The 25451-nt window shown below is 45.1% G+C and overlaps 2 protein-coding genes across 2 annotated transcripts; one reads left to right on the top strand and one right to left on the bottom strand.

Annotated features, from left to right (window-relative positions):
* Positions 1 to 1767: 1767 nt before the first annotated feature.
* Positions 1768 to 2339, bottom strand: LOC120456127. Its single transcript, XM_039642756.2, has one exon. The coding sequence runs from the start codon at positions 2232 to 2234 to the stop codon at positions 1836 to 1838; it is 399 nt and encodes a 132-aa protein (XP_039498690.1). The 5' UTR covers positions 2235 to 2339; the 3' UTR covers positions 1768 to 1835.
* A 116-nt stretch (positions 2340 to 2455) lies between these two features.
* LOC120455926 (transcription initiation factor IIA subunit 2-2) lies at positions 2456 to 3544 on the top strand. Its single transcript, XM_039642453.2, has 2 exons — positions 2456 to 3199; positions 3266 to 3544. Exons 1-2 carry the CDS (start codon positions 3128 to 3130, stop codon positions 3506 to 3508), a joined length of 315 nt encoding a protein of 104 aa, XP_039498387.1. The 5' UTR covers positions 2456 to 3127; the 3' UTR covers positions 3509 to 3544.
* The last annotated feature ends 21907 nt before the right edge of the window (positions 3545 to 25451 follow it).

The raw sequence follows: 25451 nt of genomic DNA, 5'->3' as shown, positions 1-25451 counted from the left end.
CTTTACATCGATCTTTGAGGGAAACTAACTCCAATTTTAAATCGCTGTCTCTACCTTTTCGCCCAAGTCCAAGTCCAATTACAAATCAAAATCAAAACTAATCTTAGAGTGTAATCGATAAATATGACTTACCATATCTATTATATCCGTGGGCTTATCCAACTTAGAAGCACAAATACACATATTTCAAGACATATCATTGAAGACGCCTCTGTAAATGTGTTTTTTAAATCCAACTGAATCCTTAGAAATCCTTATAAATATGCATTCCTTTCCATTCCTCGTTTCCTTCTTCTCTCCTTGTAGCATCTAAAAAGAATCAATTTATTTAGTGAGTATTTGCTCAATTACGGCTGCTGGCGTAATACTCATACCAAAACGTAACATAACAATACGAGTATATTAATTAATATTACCAAGCTTATGCTCATTTTCTAAGTATTAAACGGACAATTTACTGAAATTTAAAATTTGCCATTTTAATCCAAATTTTGAATCGAAATCCCTAAAATAAATATAATGTATTTCAAATACTCCCGCAAGCATCTCTTACTGGGCGGGGCATTTACTTACTCCTACACTTTGTTTTCATTTAGGACCACACTTCTGTTGACATTCCTGATTGCCAACGAGCAGCATTATTGGAAGGGACTCCGACCCCGACCCCAACCCTTGGGAATGACTGGACGGCTGGACAACTGGACTGAAGCGAGCAGATTGCGGTCCAGCTGCGGTTCCTCTCCGGCACACCCCACTTGACCATCCCCTTGCCAGGAGTCCTACTCCTCCGCTGCTGTCAACAAAATCAGTTCTTGCGCACACGAAAAAATGGAATGGTATCCGGAAATAAGAGTGGATATTGCATTTTTAAGTGTCTTTTTCCAATCACTAATTTCGCATGTCAACGGTACTCATTCAGCTTCACAAGAAGTATTCCCGGTGCATTTAGGTCGTAGTTATACGTTCATAAAATATCACCACATACCTCGCTTTTTTCACTGTGCACTTGGGAAAGCTACGTAGACAAAAGTTGCGTTAATGGTCAAGTGCTCAAGTGCCTGGCCAGCAAAATTATGATGCCATCCCCGAGGACCACTACCCACTCACCACTCCCCCCCCCCACTCATCATGTCCCACACATGTTAACATCCACTTCGCACACACGGGCTCACTCTGCGTATACGCAATGTTTTGGTTGGGGCTTTGTCACGGCCTCAAATGGACTGGAATAGCCCATGATGCCACGATGAGTGGCTTGGAGTTCAGTGGTAGAAGAGCCTATGCTAATGCTGCGGACATTGGAACATTAGAAGGCCTTTCGGCATACACACAATTGCTGTTGAGCCTAATGACATCGCAATTGACATCGAGGCGGTTGACACAAGTGGTTGTCAGTTCGCAATTTTCCATTTTCCATTTGCCATTTGCCATTTTCCATTGCACATTTACACTGCCTGTCCACCTGGCTCGCTGTTTTTTGTCAATCAATCAATACACCGTATTGATGCACGGCATTTGCATAATAGATGATCAATAGAAACTAAAACCTTAGCAATTAATAGCAAGCCTAGCTAATTTCTGTCCACCCCATCAGCTTGGCAATTATAAGCGATTCAATTGTTGACTGATGAGCATTAGCAATTGACAGAAATGAAAAGAAATAGAAATGGCTCCCTGAGGCCGCAAGTGTCCTGGGGGATTCCCTTTTGTTGGGGAAATCGCATTCGCCGCTCATTATTTCTAATTAATTTTAATGAGGCGCCTCGATTGATTGATGATGGTATTAAAAATATATATTGAATTGAAGTGAAAAATAACTCAATAAGTGGGCTCTTCTAGTGCTGCACGGGTTGGTTGAGCTCCTGTTCCCGCTCCTTCTCGCGATTTCCCTCCTGATGCGCCAGAGCCAATTCCTGCTGCTTCTTGAGCAGCTTGTTGCGCAGCAAGGTCTCCAGCTGGACGCAGAACTCCGACTTGGCGATGCCCGTGTTTAGGTACACCTCCTGCTTGTCGTTCTTCCGGCCACCACGTCTACGCATCGCCTGTCTGCCGAAGGAGCAACCCTGTATCATCGAGGCTTCCGATGGCGAGTGACGCCTGCCGCGAATGAAACTGTAGCCAGGCAGCCAGCGGCGGAGCAGGCGGTCCAGTCGGGCCAGGAGTCCGAGCCTGGAGGCCTCCCCACTCCTCTCTTCGCTGCCGGAGTTCGAGTTCTGGTTCACCAGATCCTCCATGCTCGCGTTTGCTGGTATTTTTCAAACTTTCTAGTTCACAAGTTTTTCGGGGAGATATAGCCACTCTGTCTGAATGCTCAAAAGAGTTCGAGATGCCTGCTATGTTTCAGAAAACCTCTTAACTCCATATAAAAAACATGTACATAAACACACATTTTATGTGATAAAATGTGATCGAGCCATCTATGACACCCAGTGTCAGATCACCTAGCCCGAACCGAGCTCAGAATAGTCATTCTATTCCGAAATGTGTGGCAGTGAAGTCACTTACAAAACAATATCCAGTTAAATTACACTCGATAAAATGTTGGAAAATATCGTACACTTCGTGTTTGGTGCTCCAAAGGAGGAGCCGAAAAAAGAAGATGAGCATTTCGGGGACCAGCTCGTGGTCAGCCTTTTAGCCGTTGCCACTCTCGTGTATCTATACATATATTTCAAGAAGCGGGGACGCGAAGCCACGCAGATCGAGGAGCCCGATGAGCTCGAGGAAATCTTCAATTGAGCCACCAGATAAAGTGAAATTCAAATTATGGAGAAAGTGTGTCAAGAAAATCGATGGTCAAGCAGAAGCAATTAGCAAATAAATTCATTAAACTGAGTAGCTCTCATCATGGCAAACTAAGCATCGAAATCTGTGTTTCTTTCAAGCGGTCTCTGTGGCATTTTTGAATACCCAGGGGTCTAGACTCTAGAGGTATATTTCAGGGCAACATTAGCGGTATACTTTGATTTTGACTTTTCGGGAACAGTTGGCGTTCGATTTTCAGTAAATCGATAACTCATCGCATCGCTTGTCAATGTGTCAGTGTGTCAATGACGCGCACAAAAGTTATTTCTTGCGGAAAAGCCACTGCGCCTGTGTACAACTCTGCTAACTCTTCAGCTGCGCGATGAGCTACCAACACTACAGGGCCACCACGTTGGGCACTACGCTCCAGGAGACTTTGGAGGAGATGATTCAGGTGAGTGGCAGCCAGGAAATATATTAATGTAATATATATATTATATTATACACGTGTGTCTTGCAGAGCGGTGAAATAACCCGCGAGTTGGCCAATGCGGTCCTGCAAAAATACGACAAGAGCGTTACGAAAGCATTGAGCAAACAGGTCACGAGCAATATCAACTTTACGGCCGGAACACTGCAAACCTACAGATTCTGCGACAATGTGTGGACCCTGATCCTCAAGGATGTGGAGTTCCGCAAGGGCCAGGAGGTTCTGCAGGTAGACGCGGTCAAAGTCGTCGCCTGCCTCGGCAAAAGCGATTAAAGCGCACTGAAAGTTGCTAGCAACTAACCCCAAGTAGTAGTAAAGTCTTTCATTTCTTTGGTTTTATCTGGGGAAAAGGCTTGTAATTAAACAAGTTCTATGCCGCAGACCACCTTCATATCAGCAGCACTTAATATCCCGGCTTTTCGGATGCGGATACGGATGCGGATGCGGAGACTGTGCAGACACTTACCGCGACCGCAAATGCGGTAGCCCATGACCCAGTTAGTGGAATGCGAAATCTTGATGAACTCTCACTCTTGCCAGCTTAAACTCAGTGCCATCGCAGTGCATTCGCAGTGTGGGCGTATTGCTTCCGCATCCTTTTCCGTGCTGATGGGGGATGGATGTAGAACAAAAAGGCGGCCAGGAAGCAGGAAAATATTATCCTTGCCCTCGGCATCTAGCTCACATGTTCAGACAGAGGCGAGACCAGGACCTCCACCAAGCCGGAACTGCAGTCCACGCACTCAAGGTCTTCTCCCGCCTCGAATCGAAGGTGGAGGTGAAAGTGGAAGTGGAGGTGCAAGTGGAGGCGAGGAGGTTGCCTCCTGGCTGGTTCACTTTCACCACGGGTAATCAAGTGGCGCATGTGCTTATGTCGAAGAACAACGAGGGCAGGGGCAAGCCAACTTGTAGATACGGACATTATCTCTTAGGTCATTAGGTAATATGCTGAACGAAAGTTCGGTGGGAAAATCGGCCACTAATTTATCATTGGTATAACCATTTATTACAACTTTTAACAGTTCCAGGGCCTATATACCACATATACAATGTAGATTTGGTTCTAAAGCAGCTGTTCTTGGTGTCTTCTTGGTGTGTCACCACCAATTTTGTTTCAAAAGCTCTATTCACTTAAGGACTGAAACTAAACTTACGCGGTTGTAAAGTGTTCTTTTGAAATTCCCAGTATTTTGCAAGCCCAGACTCGACCCATGAAGTACCCCTTTTAGTTCGCAAGGATCTAAGGATTCATATAACACATTTGTGCCAGCACGGACTCAAACCCCACTTCTTAGTACGTTGCTAAATTGCTTAAATATTTATCTGCGCCATTTAGATCCTACTTTATGGATAGATACATATAACAGATATTTGGCTGATAGGTGGGGCTTTTGTGGGTATTGAATGTGTTTACAATTTGCTTTTGGAGCTCTTTTATTTTACCAACTTTGCTGAAAAGCTGCTGAACACAAAAAGTATACATATTTCATTCAAATTACAACAGTACAAAAGTATCTTAGTTAAGAATGCTTTCAGAAGTCAGCAGGAATTTCCCAATAAATTGTCCCAAGAAGGAGGGGAAATTTTTGGGACCTACTCAAACTCAAAGTGAGTGAGTTGTGGTTGCAAAAAGTAAAAAATGAAAAGTAGAGTAAAACTCAGTTGAATAGTGAAAAAACTCACTCAAAACAAATACTTTGCTGGCGTTGCCGGCAAGCACTGCTTCTCGTTTTCCTCGTTTTCCTCGATTTCCCTTCCCTCCAAAGGGGCAATCAAAACGCTGGAGGCGGTCTAAAAACAACTCAAGTACTTGGCAGCGGCAGCACTCAGGACTTGGACATGGATGGATGGTCCTTTCGAGGGACCTGCGATCGAAAGTCTCCACCGACTCTGCTGGCCCGGCCTGCCCCAATTTAGCTGGCCTTTTGGTCAGAGGACCAAAAAACGTGTCCGACAAGGTCCCCAACTTGGTCGACTAGTCGGCATCCGGCCAAATCGAAGACCGCGACTCCCGAGGAAATGAGTTGTCAGCCAGAAAGTCGCAGAAGTCGACCACAGGCCAGACTACAGACCCTAGAAACGCAGTGTTACTGAGACCCAGTCGCAGTCCCAGTCCCAGTCCCAGTTCAAGTCCAAGTCGAGGCCGGAAAAGCCAATTAATTTGACAGCGCCTCCATAAACGGGCCACGGAAAAGTGCATTCAAGTGGAACGCGGTGCCCGCAGAGGATTCTGCTCCAGCTGCCACCTGTCACGTATCCTCCGCACCGCAAAAGTGGGCGGACATTGAACCCAGAGTTGCCCATGGAACCCATATGCCAGGACGCAAGAGCCCTGGAGTTCTGGGCCTAGACGCAGTCCCACGCCCACTTAGCCACCGTCGCCGAAATGGCGACAAGGCTCCATCGGGAATGGGAGTGCAGAGGGAGAAAACAGTACGGCTGTTGTTGAAACAAGGACTCAGAAAAAATGTATACCGCCTTCTGTTTGATAAAGACGTAGAAATGGTGAAATGGTGTACGTTTGGAGCTATTGTATTATATTTTTTGAGCGGCCAAACTATTTAACGATTTAAAAGCGACAAAGTGATTGAAAAGTGTCCAAATGTACACACAGTAATTGGAGCTGATTTCTGCCCGAATACAAATAAAGCTTACATGAAATAGTTCGCGTTTTCATTTGATTTGCTGATTTTGTGCCAATCAAATTAGCCACATATTTGGCCAAAGCATATTCCGACCAGAAACACTATTTAATTATCTGAACCAATGGCATGTGAGGGCCACATTTGTTTTAGGGCGATGCTATGCTACTGCGCCCTGCAATTCATTCAATTCGTAGTGGGCAATTTTTCGCAGTGTACTTTAGTGATAGGATGGTCCGAGAAAAGCTCCCGAGGCTTTTGCTGGCACCGCAGGAACGTGAACTTTGTGCCGTGCCGCCTCATTTGCACTACAAAAGCAGCCAGATGACTAAATTAATGAGATTTCCTAGTTGGCAAAGTTGGCTCTGGTTCGGGGTCACCGTTCGCCGTTCACCGTTCGCCGTTCGCCGTTCAGCGTTTCGAGGTCACCCTTGGAGGCGATCTTAGCAGCTGCAAAGTGCCACGCACTTGGGCTGCTTGCTTTGGGCACTTTGTCGGCAAACAGTGCCCAACTGGACGCTCCTTAATGGCTTGTAAATTATTTAAACTACGGGTTATCACTTTTGGATGGGGTTAGTTGGGTGAGCGACTGGAAATGGGTGTTGGCCTGGCCCAGCTTTCAATTGATCTTCTGCAAAGTGACTTCTCACGACTTTTCGCGCTGCTAAATCACCCAACTCCAGCCCAAACTCCAACGGCTGGTAACTTTTCCAGTTGACCCCATTCTTGCTTCCTTGGATGCTGGGAATGGTGAGATGGCTCCTACGGTCATCAAATACAATCTAATAAGCGAATCGCAGCCCGCGGCGCGCCAACTTTAAAGTCATTGCAGTTTATCACTTGCCAGGCGCTAAACTCCAGGACTCGGGGCAAAACTTTCGCCATGCTTTCATAAATCAGCGAGTTCGCTTTCCGTTCGCCGGTCGGGGGCTCCACCGAAATCAGCCCTCGTACCCGGAGGAGCCACCCCATCCTCAGTCCCTCGCATCTCCCAGATGCGTTCGCTTCATTCCGACTTATCATTGCGCCAAACTTATGCACTAAAAACGCACTGCACTTCTTTGTGGGTTGTGGGATGGGGTTGCATACCAAGTGCAACTGAAGTTGGGTAAACTAGCCCGATTCTATGGCTCTTCATTTTTTACCCGCTGAACGAACACTTTTGGGGCCATGACTATCAAAATTATCGTCGTTTGCTTTCTTAACCAGCAGATAAATCACGTTCCACAACGCCCCTCCAATCCGTAGAATCTGCGACTAAAACGCAGTCTTTATAAGCAAAACAGGGAAAATGCAAAAGGTGGCACAGCTCTTAAAACCAAAAGAATTTCACAATAGTATTGTTATTAAAAAGTGCAGTGCGAGTGCATAAAGGCGAAGGGTGCTGTTGGCTGAGTAGGAGGCGAAGTAAAATAAAGTAGTTGAGTAAATGAGGCTCAAGAATTCACTGGTGGCATATAAAGGGAAAGCGCTGTTGGTTTTGAGAAACAATTTTGAACAATTGATTAATTCAGCGACCAAAAATGATAATTGCAATTTGGCCATAATTTCTGCAATGCATTTTTGAGTGGGCATTCCTGTTCCTGTCGGCGTGGAAGAGCAATAAAAATGCCAGGCGCGTACACCAGAACCGAACCCACCGAGAATCGAGATACGAGATACGAGATACGAGTTGGGAGATACGAGATGGGAGATACGAGATGCGTCACAAAAGATGTATAAAAACATCAAGCGGACAAAAGGCGAATGGACAAGGGCGTGCGTTTGAGGGGGGCTTAAAAAGGAGGGGATTGTGGAGGGGCTATAACAAACAGCCATTTCAATTATTTATTGGAATTTTTACCTACTGACAGCAAACAGAAAAAGCAGAACACAACAGCACAGAACAGAAAAGAGCGCAGAGGCAAAAGGCAGAACGGCAGAACGGCCAAAAGCCCCGAAAAAAGAAGCAAACAGGAGCAAGCGGGCTCTGTCGAAGGGGAAAGGATATAACGGAGCAGTACAAACAGCATTCAGGACATACACAAACAGACAAACAGACAAACAGACAAACAGACATACAGACAAACAGACATACACACACAAACAGCAACAGACACGAGCATACGAAATTGTTAAATATATGTAAGCAGTAATAAAGAGCAACAGGGATGCAGGACATCGCAGGGCCGTCGGCGGGGTATGGGGGGGAAGGAGTCTACAAAATATGGAGTTGGAGATGGAGATGGAGATGGAGCTACGCAGGAGTTGGAGGTAGGGGTGGGGTAAAAAAAACAGGACACAGAGGGAGAACTAAAGCCAATGCACAAAATATGTATCAGAAGGTAAACTGCAATTGCAGAGCAGAGCGCAGCAAACCAAAAGCATTTTTTCCCTTCCACCCGCCACCCATTTTTTCCACCTGTCGCTGCTCCTCATGCGTACGTGCCTGCCACCCACCACCCACTACCAAGCAGCCAGCACAGAACAACGTGCCACAGTTGCTACCCACTCGTGCCACAAGTGGCGAGTCCGAGTCTCCGCACAGTGGGGCAAAGAGAACGCCGCATGTAGGGGACACATAGCCCGTCGTCCACAAGCTCGCTAAAGTAGAGTACATGGAATGCGCTGCAAAATAAGCATTCAAGTGCCATACTCTTGTCATATTTTTATTTCGTCTTTCGAGCTCAAGGGCAAGGGCCATCGGAGTTGTACTTATTGGTGGTCTGCAACAGCTGCTGGCCATACAAATGGGCTGAACTTAACCAGGTGGTCTCTGAACACTAAATCAAGTGGAATGAGCAGTGATAGGGTATATGTAGTGTCTTTCGGTCGGCTTCTTTGTTTGCAACAGAACAGAACGCAGCTGAAAAAGATGTGTCAGTGGTCAGTTTTCTGCCCGCCTCCCAACTCTTAACTCTTAACTCTTGCTAGGCAATTCTTCCCGTTGAGGGGCTAATTTATGTCGGATTAAACCCCGCACTTATAATTAAGCCATCGATAAACACTCCATCGCAGTGGGACTGTGTCGATGGCAAATGAAAGTAAATCAAATTTTCCCCACAGCTGGCCTCCGCCTCCATCCTGGCTCCTCACCCAATGATGACCCCACTCCGCCACTCCGCCACTCCGCCACTCCGCCGTTTGTATCCGAGTGTGTGTGGCGAGAAATTGGTCCGTTCGGGATCCTGTGGAGCGTGCCGTGCATTCCAATGCGGCTTGGGTGTCCGGCCATCCAGCCATCCAGCCATCCGGCCACCCGGTCACCCGGTCACCCAGTCAGCCGGCCATCCTTTCGTCGTTTGGCATTTCATTTTGCAGTTTATCTCTCTGCCATTTTGGTGTCGCAAATCTCACATAATATCCAATTGCTAGTTAAGGAGATTTGGGGCGGGATGCTCTGATAAGATTACCGTGCACCGACCACCGACCACCGACCACCGACCACCACACGTGTACTTTGGGGCCCCTAAAAAATGGAACTCCATCTCTCTCTCCATTTGTGGACAGCAGCCCAGCAGCCCGCAGCTGCTGAGAGATCGTTTGGAAAAACTATTTCAGCTCGATGCTTATGTAAAATTTATCATTATTATGCAAAATGGTCAATCCATGCTCTCCCTTCATACAGAAGGCGAAAAAACCTTTGCCACTTAATATGCTTGTTTGAATCGTTTGAATCGTTTGAATCGTTCCTTTACCTTACCAAAATACCTTGTCGATTGAATCAGAGCCCGAATTTAATTTTTTAAAATTAGTATTCGATGAGCGAGCCGAGTGTATTCCGTCCTCATTCTCATTGTAATTCTCATTGTCATATCAAATAAACGAACAATTGAAACATCTCTTTGAGCTGCGAGTGTCGAGTTGGTGACTTGCTGTTTGTATTTTCAGCCTTTTTTTTTGCCGTGTACGTTGTGGTACGGCATGTCCTGTGTGGAGTGGATTGTATATCCATCTGTATACCCCTATTGGACTCCAACACTCCAAGCCCTCCTCCACTTTTCGGAGTCCTTTCATTGGCCACAAAATTGGGTTCTGGTTACGTGTTTGTGTACGGAAAGTTTTTGTTTTGTGTTCACCTGTCTCTTGTTTTTGCCTCTGTTATGGATTTTATAATTTTCCGACATATTTCCAAACAGACTGCGGGCCGGTCCTTGAAGTCTTTGCTCTGCCCAAAGTGAAGAGCGCCCAATTTAATTGTCCCTCAATGGCAAGCTGTAATAAATCAGCAAGCAAGCTAGTGAGCTAGCGAGCAATAAGCGAATCGAAAACTGAGTGAAAAGCACATCCTACCAATCTGCCATCTGTTTGCTGAAATGCAAATTTCTTTTTCGCCTCCCTTGATTATGGCCAAGGAAATTTGCTTCTTCCGGCTGTCTTCTTCTCTGGGAGGTGAAGGCTAAGCCAGCTTTAAGTCTCTCGTCTGTCGTTTCACTGCAATGGAAACAGCGAATCGAAGATTATGTCTGCCTGGCCAGCCAAGGATTAAATTATCACGCAAGCTTCCTGGCCCATTTTCATTTAACTCGCAGCCTCGAGAAGGGATTGTTAGATTGTTGGATTGTTGGATTGTTAGGTTGTTAGGTTGTTAGGTTGATACAATGCGGCAATCGAAATGTGTGTATTGCGATAGAGTTTTTAGTCTGCCCCATAAACATAAACACTTCAGGAACAGCGTGAATTCGGGTTTTCCGCCCAACCAGCTCAAATAACTTAAATTTATTGTGGAAATTAGTCCATGACCGCTGCTGCTGTGGCTCTGGTTGAACAAATTTGTATGCAGAATTTGCAATTAGAATTTCTGACATTAATAAGCAGCAATTTGTGCACATGGCACCACCACCAGCACCAGCTCCAGCACCAGCACCAGCCAGCAGACAAGAGAAACCCGAGAATGGATCTCCGAGAGGAGAAAGTGGCGTTGGACGGGGAAAAAGAATTGTTTGGCCGAAACTGTTGCAATTAGTGTGACAAAACAAGCAACTTTTTAAAGTTCCGAAAAGTGTCGCAAGCTGAAACGAATCCAGATACCTGGCATTTGCAGGTGCTTAAGTCGTAAGTCGTAAATAATTCCATTTGATTCGGACAAGTCAACACGACAATGGGATTGCGAAAACAAAGACAAGAAGTGGCTTTCCTGAGCTTGCCATTTAAAGGCTTTTTTACTTTGCTAAGTAGGTTGTGCGACTTCCTGAATACAATTCTGAATGCAATTCTTTGTAATCTGATTATGAAAATAATCCCAAAGGTTCCAGTTTCTTAGACTATTTTCATTCGTTTTCAGATAGTCATACTTAAAGTTAACAAAACTGGCGACGTTTGCTGAGACATGCCTCATCACACAATATCATATGCAGATGTCCATGAGCGTGTATGAGCGAATTAATATGAACACGACAAGTGCTTGATGCTTTTCTGCCGAGCACAACATACCCTATGTTGTGTTCTAGTACCGTGTTTAGCAAACCAAAGGATGCCAAACTCAAGAGCAGCATGGCAGGAAGCTTGTGTCTTGGCACTCGTACCGCACCCAGATTCAATTTGTCATCTTCTGATGAGCCCGCTGGCCATGTGAAAGATGAGTGATGAGCACTGTGGCAATGGGTCCTACAATGGGACACACAAGGAGATTCGCACGATGAAGCTCGGAAAGAGCCAGTTGCCATGCCAGCAGAGTGCCAAATGCCTCCGATAATGAGCAGCAGTACAGATTTCTGACCCCTCTGTTGCCATTCCAGTTCAGCTCCACCGGAATCCAGACATGGCTTATGCTTGTCGCCCCAAAGTCCCAAAATGTAAACTGAGACCCCACCGAAGCCCCCATGAAACTTTTCATTAACACATCCACAGAGTGTCTGCACAGGAGGAAAAAGTGCAAAAGACAGTCAGTCATGCCAAACTCGATGGAGGCCCATTTAAAATAGTCAAAGGCACAACATTAGTATCGCTTTATGGGCAAATACCTTCGTCTTAAGTGCACACGAGAGGGAAACGCACTAGGGAAACGACTATCGCATACTGTGTGGCTGTAAACAGTTTCGAATAACACTCTTCTTATTTAGTTGGAGCTCCCTTTGATCCCAATAAGAAATGCCCCTTAGGAAATTGTTGACACTTTCCAGACTAACGCCCGTTTCTTTTTTCCGTGCATGTGCGCGGCCAGGGGCGTGGCACGGGGGGCGTGGCTGGCTTGTTGCACAGCTCAAAGTGGGCGCGTTACTTAGCTTAAGCTGTTCTCCCCCGCCTCCCCGCTGGCGGACCAGAAGTTTGCTTGCAGCACTTAAATATTTATAAACGAAACTCGTGGCATGGCGGCGGGTGTGGAATGTGGGTGCGGAGACTGAGGCAGAGGGGGGGTGGTGCCTTGGACGAGGTGCTGACGAGTGGAGCAGGTGCTGTCCACTTTTGGGTCTGGCGATTTGGGGGCGGGAACCAACAATTCACAATTCACAATTCACAACTCACAATTCGTTTTGTTTTCCTCGCCCTGCACGAAGGGTAAACAAATTCGTGGATTTTTTCTGGTGTGTGCGCGAAAATAATCAACTTTAATGTAAAATAGATTATTGATATTTGCTCGGTGCTGTGCTGTTCTGCTCTGTTTATTTGTTGTTGCTATCATAGTCCCCGGTGTTATCGATGTTGCCATGGGCAACACAATGCAGATGGTGGAACAAAGTAATTGAGCTGCCATGAATACAAAATGTTTTGTTTTCAGACTTCAGAGCAAAATGATTCGTTTTTACCCATTATGTTGAAGATGCAGGTAACTGCATTAGATTGCTGCCCACTGTGCGCAAAAAATAATATTACCCTATTACCATTACCCTTTGAAGGACACACACAATCCCACGTGCAAACTGGTGCATTTTTGGCGGATTGATTGTGTTGACTGCATTGAGTTGGATTCGATTGAATTGAAGTGAAATGAGAACAAGCTGGCGACTGTGGCGACCTGAAGGATGAAGCAGGATTCGCACACTCCAAAAGACATCCACACACCCACTCACACCCCCACTCACACCCCCACTCACACCCACATTCACAGCCACATTCACATTCACATTCACAGCCGGTTTTATGAAAATGGCGCCTTTCGGCCCGAACCATAAATAAGGCAAATGGGCCATGGGCCGCAACAGCTGCTAACCAGATTGTGAGATACAAGATTAGGGTGGGCGGGGGTGAAAGCCGTGGAGAGTTGTCAAAATAAAAAGCCAAGTTAACAAGTGACTGGCTTGTGAGCCCTTTGCCCCACCTCCTAATGGCTTGCAAGTTGGGGCATTCAAAATACTGGCTCTAATAATCGTATATTAGCCATTTTGCAAGAACCTTCTAAAACCCAATGGATATATTCTTGTTGTACATATATGTATGTAACAATATATATTGCTTAGCATTAATTAATTATAGAACACATTCGATTCTTGCAGTGCACGCACTTGGATAAATTTCAAGCTCGGGTTTTTCGCCTGTTCAATTTTCCACTCCTTGGACTCAATGAAAAGGGAAATTGGCAACAATCTGCAGATCTCCTCCTGCTCCTCCTCCTGCTCCTCCTCCTGCCTCACTCCTTTGAAGAGGAGGCTCATTTTCAGCTGCTCATCTTTTTACTTGCCAGCGGCCCCATGGCCATGAAAATATAAATTTTTGTTAACCTTTTGCCGCTGGCTGACGTTATCCTAAATCAACAACAATGACTGGACCTCCCACCCGCTGCCGCCCACCGCCCACCGCCCACCGCCCACCGCCCACCGCCCACCGCCTTCCGCTTTCCGCCCCGTCAATTGTGCCAATTGCCTGCCGCTCGTCAGTTAATCAAAGTAAAAGCCGCACTGGGTAGTTGGCTCGTTGGGTTCGGGCCATTGGACCACTCCGCCACTCCCCATTTCGCCATTTTTCGGAGCCTCTGCAAAAATAACAAAAGCCGCCGACAAAAGTAAACGCCGCAAGAAGACATAAACAGGAAGGGGGGGAGTCTGGGAGGCTGGCAACGGACAGGAAGGGCAAACAGAATACAGGGTTATCCATCCCCTCGGTGGATCTCTATTTTGTTAACAATTTGAATTCTTAATTGTCGGAAATGTGTACATAGGCGGCCATCCCACCATCTCAGCCCTCGCACTTGAAGAGTTTGAAGAGGACTGCTATCTTATATCTGGGGTTATCCGCTATGATATCGATGTTCCTTCCATAACCTGCAGCTAGTTGTTTTCGGTGTAAAATGCAGGACAGTGCCTTGGCTCCGCCGTCTTTTGGCAGGAAGCCAAAAACTTTTCGGCATAGAAAACGGTTTTCCACCCGCCTGCCTGCCTGCCCCCAGTTTTCCAGCAACCTTTTTGCATTTTGCCAGCGATTTGCTTTCGATTCAGAGGCGTGGGGCGTGGGGCGTGGCAGGGGGCTGGGTGGGTGAGGGGGTGAGGGGAACCATATTTTAGCGCATCGATGGCGAAATATTTTTCAATTTTTCAACACATTTGGCTGGCAGCAGCAAAATGCTGCTCATATTTTCACAAGCTGTCAACATATATCTTGCGGGGGAGGTGGGGGGTGGTCTGGTTGGTTTGGGGCAAGATGCAAGAGGCACGGTGGTGGAGGGTGCGGGGTGGGGGAGGGGTTGCTGCGTGTGCAGTTCTGGCAATGTTGCAACGACAGCAGCAACAACACACTCGAAAAACGCAATATTTCCGGCGGTAACTTTGTAGTTTTTAGTAGCCTGTAATTTTTATGAGTTTGGCAACAAAATGAAAATGTAACCAAATTGTCTGGGAATAATTGTGACTATTTAGTCTTAGGCGTAAGCTCCTTTTCGTGGCATAAATCATGTGACACGCCATTAAGTTTGCTAGTTTTGGCTATAACGCTATAATACACAATACTCCAGCAGTCATAAAACGCATTTGTCAGTCAATCAATGGAAAGAGAAGGGAAAACGTATTGCACGTAAGCGTCACTGATTTTTGTGAGTGCAGTTAAGGCAAGCAGTGCGGCGACAAGCACGGCAGCGAAAGCAGTAGACGTACAGCAAACAACACTTGTAAAAGTGACGCCTTCCTTTCTGTTTTTTTTGTTTTTTTTTTGCTGTCACGCCCATTTGCCAACGCTGATTGACAAAGCAGCTAGCAAAAATGTAACAGACTCGAAAAGAGAAAGGGGATTTCCCGTTTTCCCGCTTTCCCGCTGTCCCGCTTTCCCCTTTTGGCGGCGACATCAAACAACATGGCATAAAATCAGCGCAGCTGCCAACGTCGCTGCCAACGCTCGCCTGCACTGCTTGCGCTGCTCAGTGGCTCGTAAATGGGCAAAACACTTCTACAAAGTGCAGCTTACATACTTTCCCCGCCACCCTGGGGAGACAGAGAGAGAGAGAGAGAGAGAGGGAGAGGGAGTAGGACACATTAATGCGTTTATGCGTAGGCTCCTGCTCAAAGGATCAGCCTTCGAGAGGGCGCATGCAAAGGGAAAGGGAAACCCGCTGACGGCAAGCAGTGATTTCAAGAGTATCCGCCATGTGGGACCATTGTTATGGCGTTGAAAGCATCCCCTTTGTACTGAGCCCCGGAGTTTTGGGCCTGGTTGACCATCCGCCAGCAATTCACGGTTCCGCGTGGTGCATAAACCGCGGCTCAGTGGCATGTGGAGCATTTGATAACGCATCGGCGTAGCACTTAAAACGCATGCAGCGCCAAAGTGCCACCCAAAAACGCGCCCACTTCGAAACTCCGGACCATTCAGCGATTAAGGTGATTTTAAGCGCACACGCGTTTTCCGCGCGATTTGATGGCGCATTCGGTCGCGTTTGATTGCACCGCCCAAGCAATTAAAGTCGCCTCGTAAAGTCGGGACTCAAATCGTCACAGCTTCGCAGTACTTACTACGCGGCTCAAAATAATAAGGACCAACTATTTATTTAAAAAAACCCTTAGTTTAAACAAAAAATGGTGCAAAATATTAACGCTTTTTGATAGTGCTTAATCTTTAATGGCTATGGATAAGGAGGAGATGCCAATACATTTCCTTGATGTCTGCCAAAGCTGGCACTTAAATGTGCTTTTATTCAGATCTATTCACTTTGCTAACAGAGGCAGCTAGCAAGTTGACCGCGTCTGTTGTTGTGCGTGTGCGATGCGGTGCGGTGCGATGCGATGCGAGTGTCTGATGATGACTTCCGATGTGGGTGCCTGTGTTTGATTTCAATTTGGTTCGGTTATTGCCTTGGCCACAAAAAATAATAAGCCAAGTCGTCAGATGGGCGGGCATAAAACTGGGCTTGACCCCTGTCCCCCTGTCCCCCTGACCCCCAAACCCCTGACCACCGTACATGCATGTTAAATGCCCTTCCAAATGGAGAAAAGGCTCCGTGCAATGGCATGCGAAAATGCGTTCAATTGAAACTGGGTTACGGACTATGGGCTGCGGGTTACGGAATTCGGGCAACGGGCAACGGACTACGGATTTTGGGGCACGGATTGCTGGTTATGGCTTATGGGCTATATGGCTAATGGGGCAGATTGGGTTTTTCGGGACTGCGAATGCGATGACGATGCGACGATAGCCTGGATTTCGGGCAGAGGTCGCAGTTCGGAATTCAGAGGTCGGCAGACCGGGCTGATTGAAATAGATGAGCATGTCCAAGCAGCATTACACGAAAAGAAATCTAAGGCCATCTAAAAGCGAACCTTGCTAAGCAAAAGAAGCCTAAACAGATTTGCATAAAACTCTTAAACGAGATGGCTGAGAGCAAGCTTTATGATATAATATGTGTACACATTTATTTGTGAAAGGTATTTGGCTGAGTGCAGCTTCAGCTTTTCTTCATCCTGCAGTTGATGATGGGGACGCTGTATTTGTTGGAGAGCATGGGGATTGACTAATTGATGCCCATGACATCGAGGGTATCACGATGCGGATGAGGATGAGGGTGAGGATGAGGGGAAGGATGTACAGGCAACTTAAACTAAGGCTGCGATTGGTGACATTTTGATTGATGGCCAAATAATTTTAATTGGCTTTGGTTTCGGCCAGACCACGCGATTCAGTGAGTGAGTGAATGAGTGAGTGAAAGAGTGAGTGAGTGATTGATTTGTCGAGTGTTTGATTCGATAATTGAATTGTTTATTCGATTGCGAATACAATTGCCAGCGATGGAAATCGGTCGCGACACGGAGCTATGATATGATTCCTATGATGCTGTAAAGGGGAACTTTAATACACAAAAAATGCATCAATCACACATAAGTAGAAAGCACTTAAAGGATTTACATATACATATAAACGCAGTGCCCACAACCGCACTTATAAAACGTTGAAACTGACAATTTAGTCGATTAAAAGTTTAATAGTGCTGCAAATGGAAGATATATGCGATTAACGATAATGAATTTGTAATACAAATTCACACTCAATCCCTCCTTGAGAAGATATCATCCGCTTTACGCCCTTTGCAGGAGATTGATTAATGACGAGGAATATCTTGCATATGAGTGGAGCAGCAGGTGGCAGCCGTAGAGCCATCCTTTCTGGGCGACGGATGATGATGGATCCATGATTGATTCGCATTCCCCAAATGCCTGCAGGCGAACGGGCCACGCAGCCATTATCACTTTCTCCCAGCCCCTGCACTTTGCACTTTGCACTTTGCTCTCTGCCCTTTCCATTTCACATTTCGCCCATAGCAGATAATTGCCTAATGACTAACTGCGGCCAGGCAAATGCACTGACATGGCAGAGAAACATGGATAGCAGCATCATGGTTTTTCCGGCTGAAACTCTAAAATTCTCCAGCTCAACATTTCAAGTGTGAAATATGTCCTTGAGCCACCTATATTTTCTATAAGTGAGTTAAACCTTTCTGTCCACTTTACTTCACAGTGTATGCGCTGCGAGCCAGCAAAGTAGGGTCATTGGAAAATTCGAGGGAAAACAGCAGCAATCCGTTCGATGCCTGCAACCGACTCGGCTGGATAAACAACATTATCTGCATGCCGCATGGCGACCCGCCGCAAAAACTAAACAAAACCGATGCTCTGTTTAATCACAAACAAATGCGTCCGGCGCAAGGCGGTCAAAATAAAAGCGGAAAGCCCCAAAAAACCCGTGGCAACCCATGGAAACCCGTGAAAACCCATGAAAACGGCAACAGTAACAACATAAACAACAGCTCCCGTGGCGAGAACAATGCAGGGATTTCGATCCCGAACCCCAAGCCCCGAACCCCAAGCCCCAAATCCCAAATCCCAAACCCACTCCCCAAGAAACCCTTTCAACTTTGCCGAAGCGCGACCACCACCCACGACTTTGGACAATGACAAAACGTTACACACTTTAGCCGCTATTAATTTTGCAAAAAATAACCAAAAAACGATTTCGAATTAAGGCTCAGTGTTGGAGAGCAAACTTTGAAGTACTTTGGCCTGCAATTTTCGCAATTTTCAGTGAAATAATTTGGCATTGTGGACGGGGTGGAAACTGGAAAATGGAAGTTCAAAATGTGTATCTCGCCCACAAAAATAAAGGGTGAATGTGGCTCGCTTGTGTGCTTAGCTGTTGAAGTTTTCAATAAAAACTTTTCGAGACACAACAATTGCCTGTAATGTAATGGGATTTTGCCACTTTTTTATATAAATAATCCAGCGAGCATTTCTGTTTAGGAACTTCAATTTTCATTTCCACACGGTTGTAGAAGTGTCGTGTGTAACGACCTTCGTTCTGCACATCTAGCAAAACGTATATGTCATTAGAATTAATCAGGGCATTCAGTGCCGATTACCATTATAATACCCTCGAAATACCCTGTAAAAACGAGAAGGGATAGAAGGTATGGTCTATATGTAGTTTCAATGCACACTGTAAACGCTGGAAAAGCGAGAGATGGGTGAACATTTTGCTGCGCACCGGCAACAACAATGCGGCATAACTTTGCGGCTATCCAAATATTGGGCCCTGGAGGGCGTGTCGACGGTGGGCGATGGGCGGTAGGCGTGGCAGAGGTTCCTTTTGCAATTTTGCACATACAAATAATTAGTTGCAACAACGGCCGCACGGAATCACGAACTTACAACACGGCTGCCGTTAAAGCGAAAGTCGCTTTCCATGCGATTTTCCGCCCATCCAAAGAGCTTCCCGTCCGCCCCTCGATTTTCCACCCGCTGTGGCCACAGGCATTTAACTGATTTGCGCTGCTGCGATGATTTCATTTTCATTTTGCACCGGCATGTCGTTGTCGCTGCTGCTGTTGCTGCTGGAAAGCGCATAAAAAGCATAAGCGCGTAAATAAAGTCAACCTCATTTATTTTGAATATAAACTACATTTTTTACGACTGCCAGCCGCAGTGGCAGCGCCCCAGCGTCCCCACTCGAAGAAGAGGCAAAAGTCAAAGCGCTTTTCCAGCGCACGCGGGAAAGTTGAGTTCAGCAAAGGAAAGCCGGGGAAAAGTCAGCAGCTTGGCGACAACAACGGCGTAGCACTTCAGCTGCGAGAGCACTGCGAGAAATCCTTTCCATCATTTACTATGGATTTTATTAAAATAATTTCTGGCCAATTATGTGATCGAAATACTGATTATTATTTACGCAAAAAAACAGAAAATCGATTTAAGCCAAAATTTAAATATTTACAATTGGTATTTTTGGCATAACTTGACTAAAAATAGTCAGAAAGCGAAAAGAATTACATTTTTGTACTCCTAATTACCAATGCTAACCAACCAAATCACTTTTTGACCGACTCTGTTAAAATAATTTTTGGCCAAATTTTCGCTTTTTTTGTAAGGGGAACCATCATCAAAAATTGCAAAAAATGTGAAAAAAAATTTAATTTTTTTTGAAAACACAGTTCGATAGGAAATTTAATTACGAACTCAACGAGGTATGACATTCCATATTTGGACCACTATTTCAAATGTTCTGATCAAAATACTGATATTTTTAGTCGCAAAAATCAGAAAAACCATTTTTTCGGCAACAATTCAAAAATCATCACCAAAAATTGCAAAAAAATGTGAAAAAAATTGAATTTTTTTCTGAAAACGCAGTTTGATTGGAAATTTAATTACGAACTCAACAAGGTATGACATTCCATATTTGGACTACGATTTCGAATGCTGTGATCAAAATACTGATAATTATTTACGCAAAACACAGAAAAAAATGCTCAGAAAGTTAAAAGAATTAACACTATTATATTCTATTGTTCTAGCTGGCATTCAAAGTGAAATTACAAAATTATAAGTAATGTATATAACTTAGCTTAAGGCCCTCAGCTGCTGTAGCTAATCCAAAATTCCGCATAATTTTAATCATGCGTTAATTTCTCAATAATAATAATAATAAATATAAGTAAGATAGCTGAAAGTATTGCGTTACATTAAATGGAAATAATGAATTATACTAATTACAAAATAAAACTAAGTACTAAATACTAAACAATACTAAATAACACTAAATACTAAATAATACTAAATACTTAATACTAAATAATACCAAAATATAGGTGCCCTTCTCTGCGCTTCTCAAAAGTCCTACATAAGCAAACCACTTTTTCGATGTTTTTTTTTAAATACTAAATGTGAGTGGTTCAGTGATTCTGTGGCAGCAGAGGATATCAATAATGTGATTTCGACCTACTGGAGGAAGTGCCTGAGCTAGCTATTTTCCAGGAGCTACAACCACCTATCAGCCCTGACGTGAAAAGAGCTTGAGGAAAGAGGTGAGTGCCTGGCTGCTGTTTTTTTTTACATTATACATTTTATAAAGTTAAATATGTTAAGCAAATATTAAAAATTTTAACAAGGTAAGTAATATAGTTAATATATAAAAAAGAAATCTTTATTTCGTGTTGTTTAAATTTTTGTAAAATTACAAAAGATATCTACAGCTTTTGGGCATACTATATTTCGCGCACACCAGGGTGTTTGCAGACACCCGAATATTTTGAGTGGGTGTCTGTAAGTAAGATTTGTTGCCGTTCTCTGGTCCATACCATAACATAAAATCAAATGTTCGAACATTTTCGAGGAGCTTTCTTGCCCAGTCCTGCTTTTTTAGGCGAGCAGTTTTGAATCAGGGTGTACACCAATTGAAGTCTCAAAGTGTAGTGTTAACAACTGTGTTCCATGATGAATCAGTCCTTTTTGGCTCTGTAAAAAATCAGTTTCCTTGGCATTTCCCAAATGGAAGTTTCCGAGTCATCGACGGCGACTGTGGGCGGAACTCTTTGATTGTCCAGACACCGTAAAGCACGTGCTTTGAAGCCCATCGATGGCTGGGATGGCTGCATCCGCAAGAGCGAATGCAAATCACTTGCCTGGTCGCTTTTTTGGCTGACTTCGAGTTTTTACTGCATACTTTTCTCTTTTGAAATGCCATCCAAGCGTTGTTAAAAATATGAAGTAATTACATTTGCTGCAAAACTTCTCCTTACATTTCCACCTATTAGTGATCTGGTTCCGAGGGCAACTGACTGTTGTCAGCTTTTATGTTGCCACGCGGAGTAAGGAGCAAAGTTATTGTTTCTTGCCTTTTCGAGCATGCTTGTTGGTTTTATTACGCATTGTTGTCGTCCCTGTTTTCTGCCACTTTATTTATCCTATGCTCTTATACTCCCTTGCTCCTTTTCGCCTTTCCTGCGCCGTCTCTTCAAAAAGGTAAGCACTTTTTATTGAGGTCTCGATATTAAAGACAAAGGTGGCGGTGACGGTGACGGTGACGGTGGCATATGGCCAACAGAATTCAGTGCGCCGCATGGGCGTGGCGCGCTGGGAGGTTTGGGGTTACAGTTCATTGCCGCGTGTCGCTTGTTTGCCTGCAAAATCTGCGACCGAGATAAAATTAACCAGCTGGAGAGAAGAAATAAAGAGAATGCATTTGTCATGACCTCGAAACGGAAACAATTGAAAAAAGCTTTTCCTATCGCGCCACCGACAACGACAACGAATTCGGTTTGTCGTCCGTTGTCGTTCAGTGGGTGGGGGTGGTGGCGGGGGCGACCCCGGCTTTTCTGTGGGTCGTCGGTGTCATAGAGCACCTCAATCTCCACCCCCGACCTCCGACCTGTCCCGCGCCACGCGCCCCCCCCTCATCGCAACTGTAGCACACACCGAAATGCAGCTGACATAGAAAAACGGCTTTTTATGTGCACCCAGCACATATCTGTGTAAAAGTATATAGATGCATGTACCGCAGGGTGAACCTTGCAATGGATTCATACTATAAGTTCTTCCATTTTGAACTACAACAACAGAAGGAGCACCTCAATGTGACTCATCATGGCAATCGCTATGTGCTAGCCTCTGAGCTGTTTTAGTTGGGCCACCCTAGCTCGGCCAACACATACCGGACACAGTATATAGTCAGACTTGCTCTTAGTTGCTGTATGAAGTCGCCCGGCTCTTCTTTTTTGTGCTCACACAATGCAGTGGACCCCGTCCGGCAGCAAAAACATTCAACTTACTGCCAAGAAAATTCCTTTTCTCTGTGCTTTCCCTCGTTTGTTTGGTTGTTTGGCATTGAGCAAAGTAAGTCAACTGCTCCCAAAAAATAAAAAAAATAGTGTAGAGAGGAGAGGGGACTGAGATTTAAACGGGTTATAGCCTCTGTCCGTCCGAACGTCCGAACAGTTTGACATCTCACACGCACCGTCGAGCCAGGTGAAAAGTACCGGTTACCCCGGAAAAGCGGACAAAATTGGCCTAATCCGCATGCCAAAAGTCGGCTTGCTTTCCAGTCGAAAACTTTGCACTTACGTGGCAAATAATCTTGTTTTTCATTAGAGCCGTAATAGTGCTGTTCAAGTTTTGGCAAATATTTTCACGTTTATTATCCTTCAAAAGTTCGATGCATTCTGTGCCGTCAAACGAAATATTTCAGCTTTTATAGATTAAAATGTGCTGTGTCTTATTTTTCAATTGGAGAATTTGACTTACGCAAGGAATTTCGCAAAGAATTCACTGCTAAGTAAAATAAGCATTTGTACATATTACTAAGCTTTGCACATGATGTGTGTGTCAATTAAAAATCCAAAATAAAGGTAGCCAAATATCGGTTGCGAAACGGCTTACCAACGTATTTTGCGCATTTAACGAAATGGAATTCCTTGAAATTCATTTCAAGATTTGTTTGCTGACAATTCCCCAAAATGGGATTCCATAAAGTTACACTAGGAGCTTGTGATGTGGCAGGAATGATGGCAAATATATCAATAACTTCCACATATATAATGGTGTTTATCAATTGTGGAATCTTATTTATGATTTAGCAGTAACTTTTGATACACTGTGTACACTGTGTGCAAATGCATTTACGGTTTCATTAATAATGCACATTAAAATTAGGCAAGCTTTATTAGGCCAAGTTTAATGTTCAGTTTTGGCCAAGTTGGCGCAGAAAGGGAGGAGCACAATAAATCTTGGTTTTATGTGTGCAAACAAAAAAAAATGAGAAACGTTTAATTTCATTGATTAAGCTGACCATCTTCAAATAAAACTAATTTGATTGCAAACCGAAATGGGTTTCATTTGGAGCATTAGACAAGTGCAAATAGCTTTAAGCGGTGCGGCTATTTGCAAACTCCCTTGCACCGAAGACTTCACAACGAAGTTATGCATGAAAACTAAATACATCCATGAATATTCCATTTAACGATGGTCCTGGATGCTCCTGTTTGAAGCCCTTCAGCAGAAGTGCCCCAGGATGTTGGCCTTAAATGTGTGAACTAGTTCCAGAGGGATCTTGAGCCCGTTTTGGTCGAGAACAGCACAGCTCACCACACGGCGCACAGCACAAGCTGAAAATTAATTACGCTTCAACTTCATTATTTTGCATGCCTGAACATATTTGCTTTGCCGCTGCACCCACTCAAACTCCACTTCACTTCACTTCAACTCCTCCGGCGAAGGCTTTCCTTTTTAGTTTCAGTTTGGGCCTGGCTGACACCATTTTGCGCATGGTCAATATTTCAAACAGATTAGAGAGGCAACAAAATGCGCCTTAATTGAATGGCTCCGGCTCCGGCTCCGGCTCCGGCTCAGGACCTCGCCACGCAGCTGCTCCGTACAAGACATCCATATTTAATGAGCCACCAACACGTCGCGACGCATTGCTAGCCGCATCCTTGCTCCTCCGCCAGCTCCTCGCCAGCTCCTCCGCCTGATGTCGGCCCATCAGTGCCTTCCTTTCCTTTACCGTCCATTCCGCTCCTTGCAGCCCATCCTTTCCCTTCCCTTACCTTTCGGCTCCTTCGAGGCACGCACCGCCCATTTAGCGTTTATGCGGCGCGAACTAACTACAGGAACTAACCACTACGCGTATTGCTAGGGCATTAACGATGCATGAATCTGATGCGCAATTTCTTCCAGCTCGCGAAATCGCTTCAATTTGGTGTTTTTCAATTAGAATTACTTCCCTAATGACGGATGATTAGACATTTCGCTTGATCCCCAGAAAGTATCTATTTTCAGCCAGAAATCGAACGCGGAATCCAAAAGTCAAATTTAATTTAGCATAACGCTATCTGCGTCATACAACAAACACACATATTTGCGGCAGGATATGGTTTCAGGATAAGTCGCCTTCGAGCAATTTAATTGCGGAGTGGCAAGTCGCAGTTGCCGGTGGCCCATGAACTCAACTCGGCATTCCGCTTGGGGCATCGTTAGCGGCACCTTCGAGGCGTCACGCACTCACTTACACCTACACACCCACACCCACAGCCACACCTACACCCACACTCCCACACACACAAGCACACTTGCACACTCACACACTGGCAGAGGAACACACACGGAGACGCCTAGTTATATATAAGCCGAAACATAAATTTCGTTAATCATTGAACTGGAAATTTAATAGCCAAGTCCAACACACACACGCACACTGTGTATGTGCGTGCACTCAAAAAAAAGAGAGTGCGTTCTAAAAAGGTCTTTCATTTATCATTAATTTGTAACTCTTTTTTTATAAGCCCAAATTTGAAAGCGCTTGTTCTGCCTTCAAGCTGAGTAATGACCTCTGGTGTTTGGCAGCTACACCAATCGATATTGTAGTAAGATATTACTGCACCCCATTTCGCTCGGTGCAGCTAAACTTTCATTGAGCGCAAAATAAAGTAATGCGGAATAACGCAACGAGCAAAACAGAAATATCCATTGCACAGAGCACGTAGCAATCGCTTTGGAGCGGACTTAAGTTATACGGAGCTGGGGTTTCCCTGTTTCGCTTAGGACTACGTCAAAATATATAATCATCATTTTGCTCGGAGCGGCTTTCCCCATTCTCCCCTTTTCTAGCATTTTCCGCATTTCCCACCCCTCCCCGCTGTCAATGCAATTGTGCTGTGGGCCACGTGAAAATCTCCATAATTATGTGACCGTTATTAAGCGTATAATGCGAGTTGGCCGAAAAGTTGAAAGTTGAAAGCCAAATAAAACGGAAAGTCGCCAGTTAGCCAGCGGGCAACGCGAATCCAATCCAATCCTCGCCAGCGCCATAGATCAGCAAAGATAGCATCTTTTCCGCGGAGCACAGAAGAGATATCCATCGCCCGCCATTTTTGAGGCCAGTGGCGAAGTTTTAATCAAAAAGGCCGACTGGAGGGCAAA

The sequence above is a fragment of the Drosophila santomea genome, chromosome X (assembly GCF_016746245.2).
Source record: "Drosophila santomea strain STO CAGO 1482 chromosome X, Prin_Dsan_1.1, whole genome shotgun sequence".
Taxonomy (NCBI): domain Eukaryota; kingdom Metazoa; phylum Arthropoda; class Insecta; order Diptera; family Drosophilidae; genus Drosophila; species Drosophila santomea.
The sequence above is the reverse complement of the archived record's forward strand: the minus strand, read 5'-3'. Positions and strand labels throughout refer to the sequence as shown.

What these genes read in the sequence shown, in the direction of transcription:
- LOC120456127 (XM_039642756.2), bottom strand. Translation starts at nt 2,234, where the DNA reads ATGGAGGATCTGGTGAACCAGAACTCGAACTCCGGCAGCGAAGAGAGG.
- LOC120455926 (XM_039642453.2), top strand. Translation starts at nt 3,128, where the DNA reads ATGAGCTACCAACACTACAGGGCCACCACGTTGGGCACTACGCTCCAG. An exon ending in CTTTGGAGGAGATGATTCAG is followed by an intron (nt 3,200 to 3,265) that starts GTGAGTGGCAGC and finishes TGTGTCTTGCAG; the next exon opens with AGCGGTGAAATAACCCGCGA.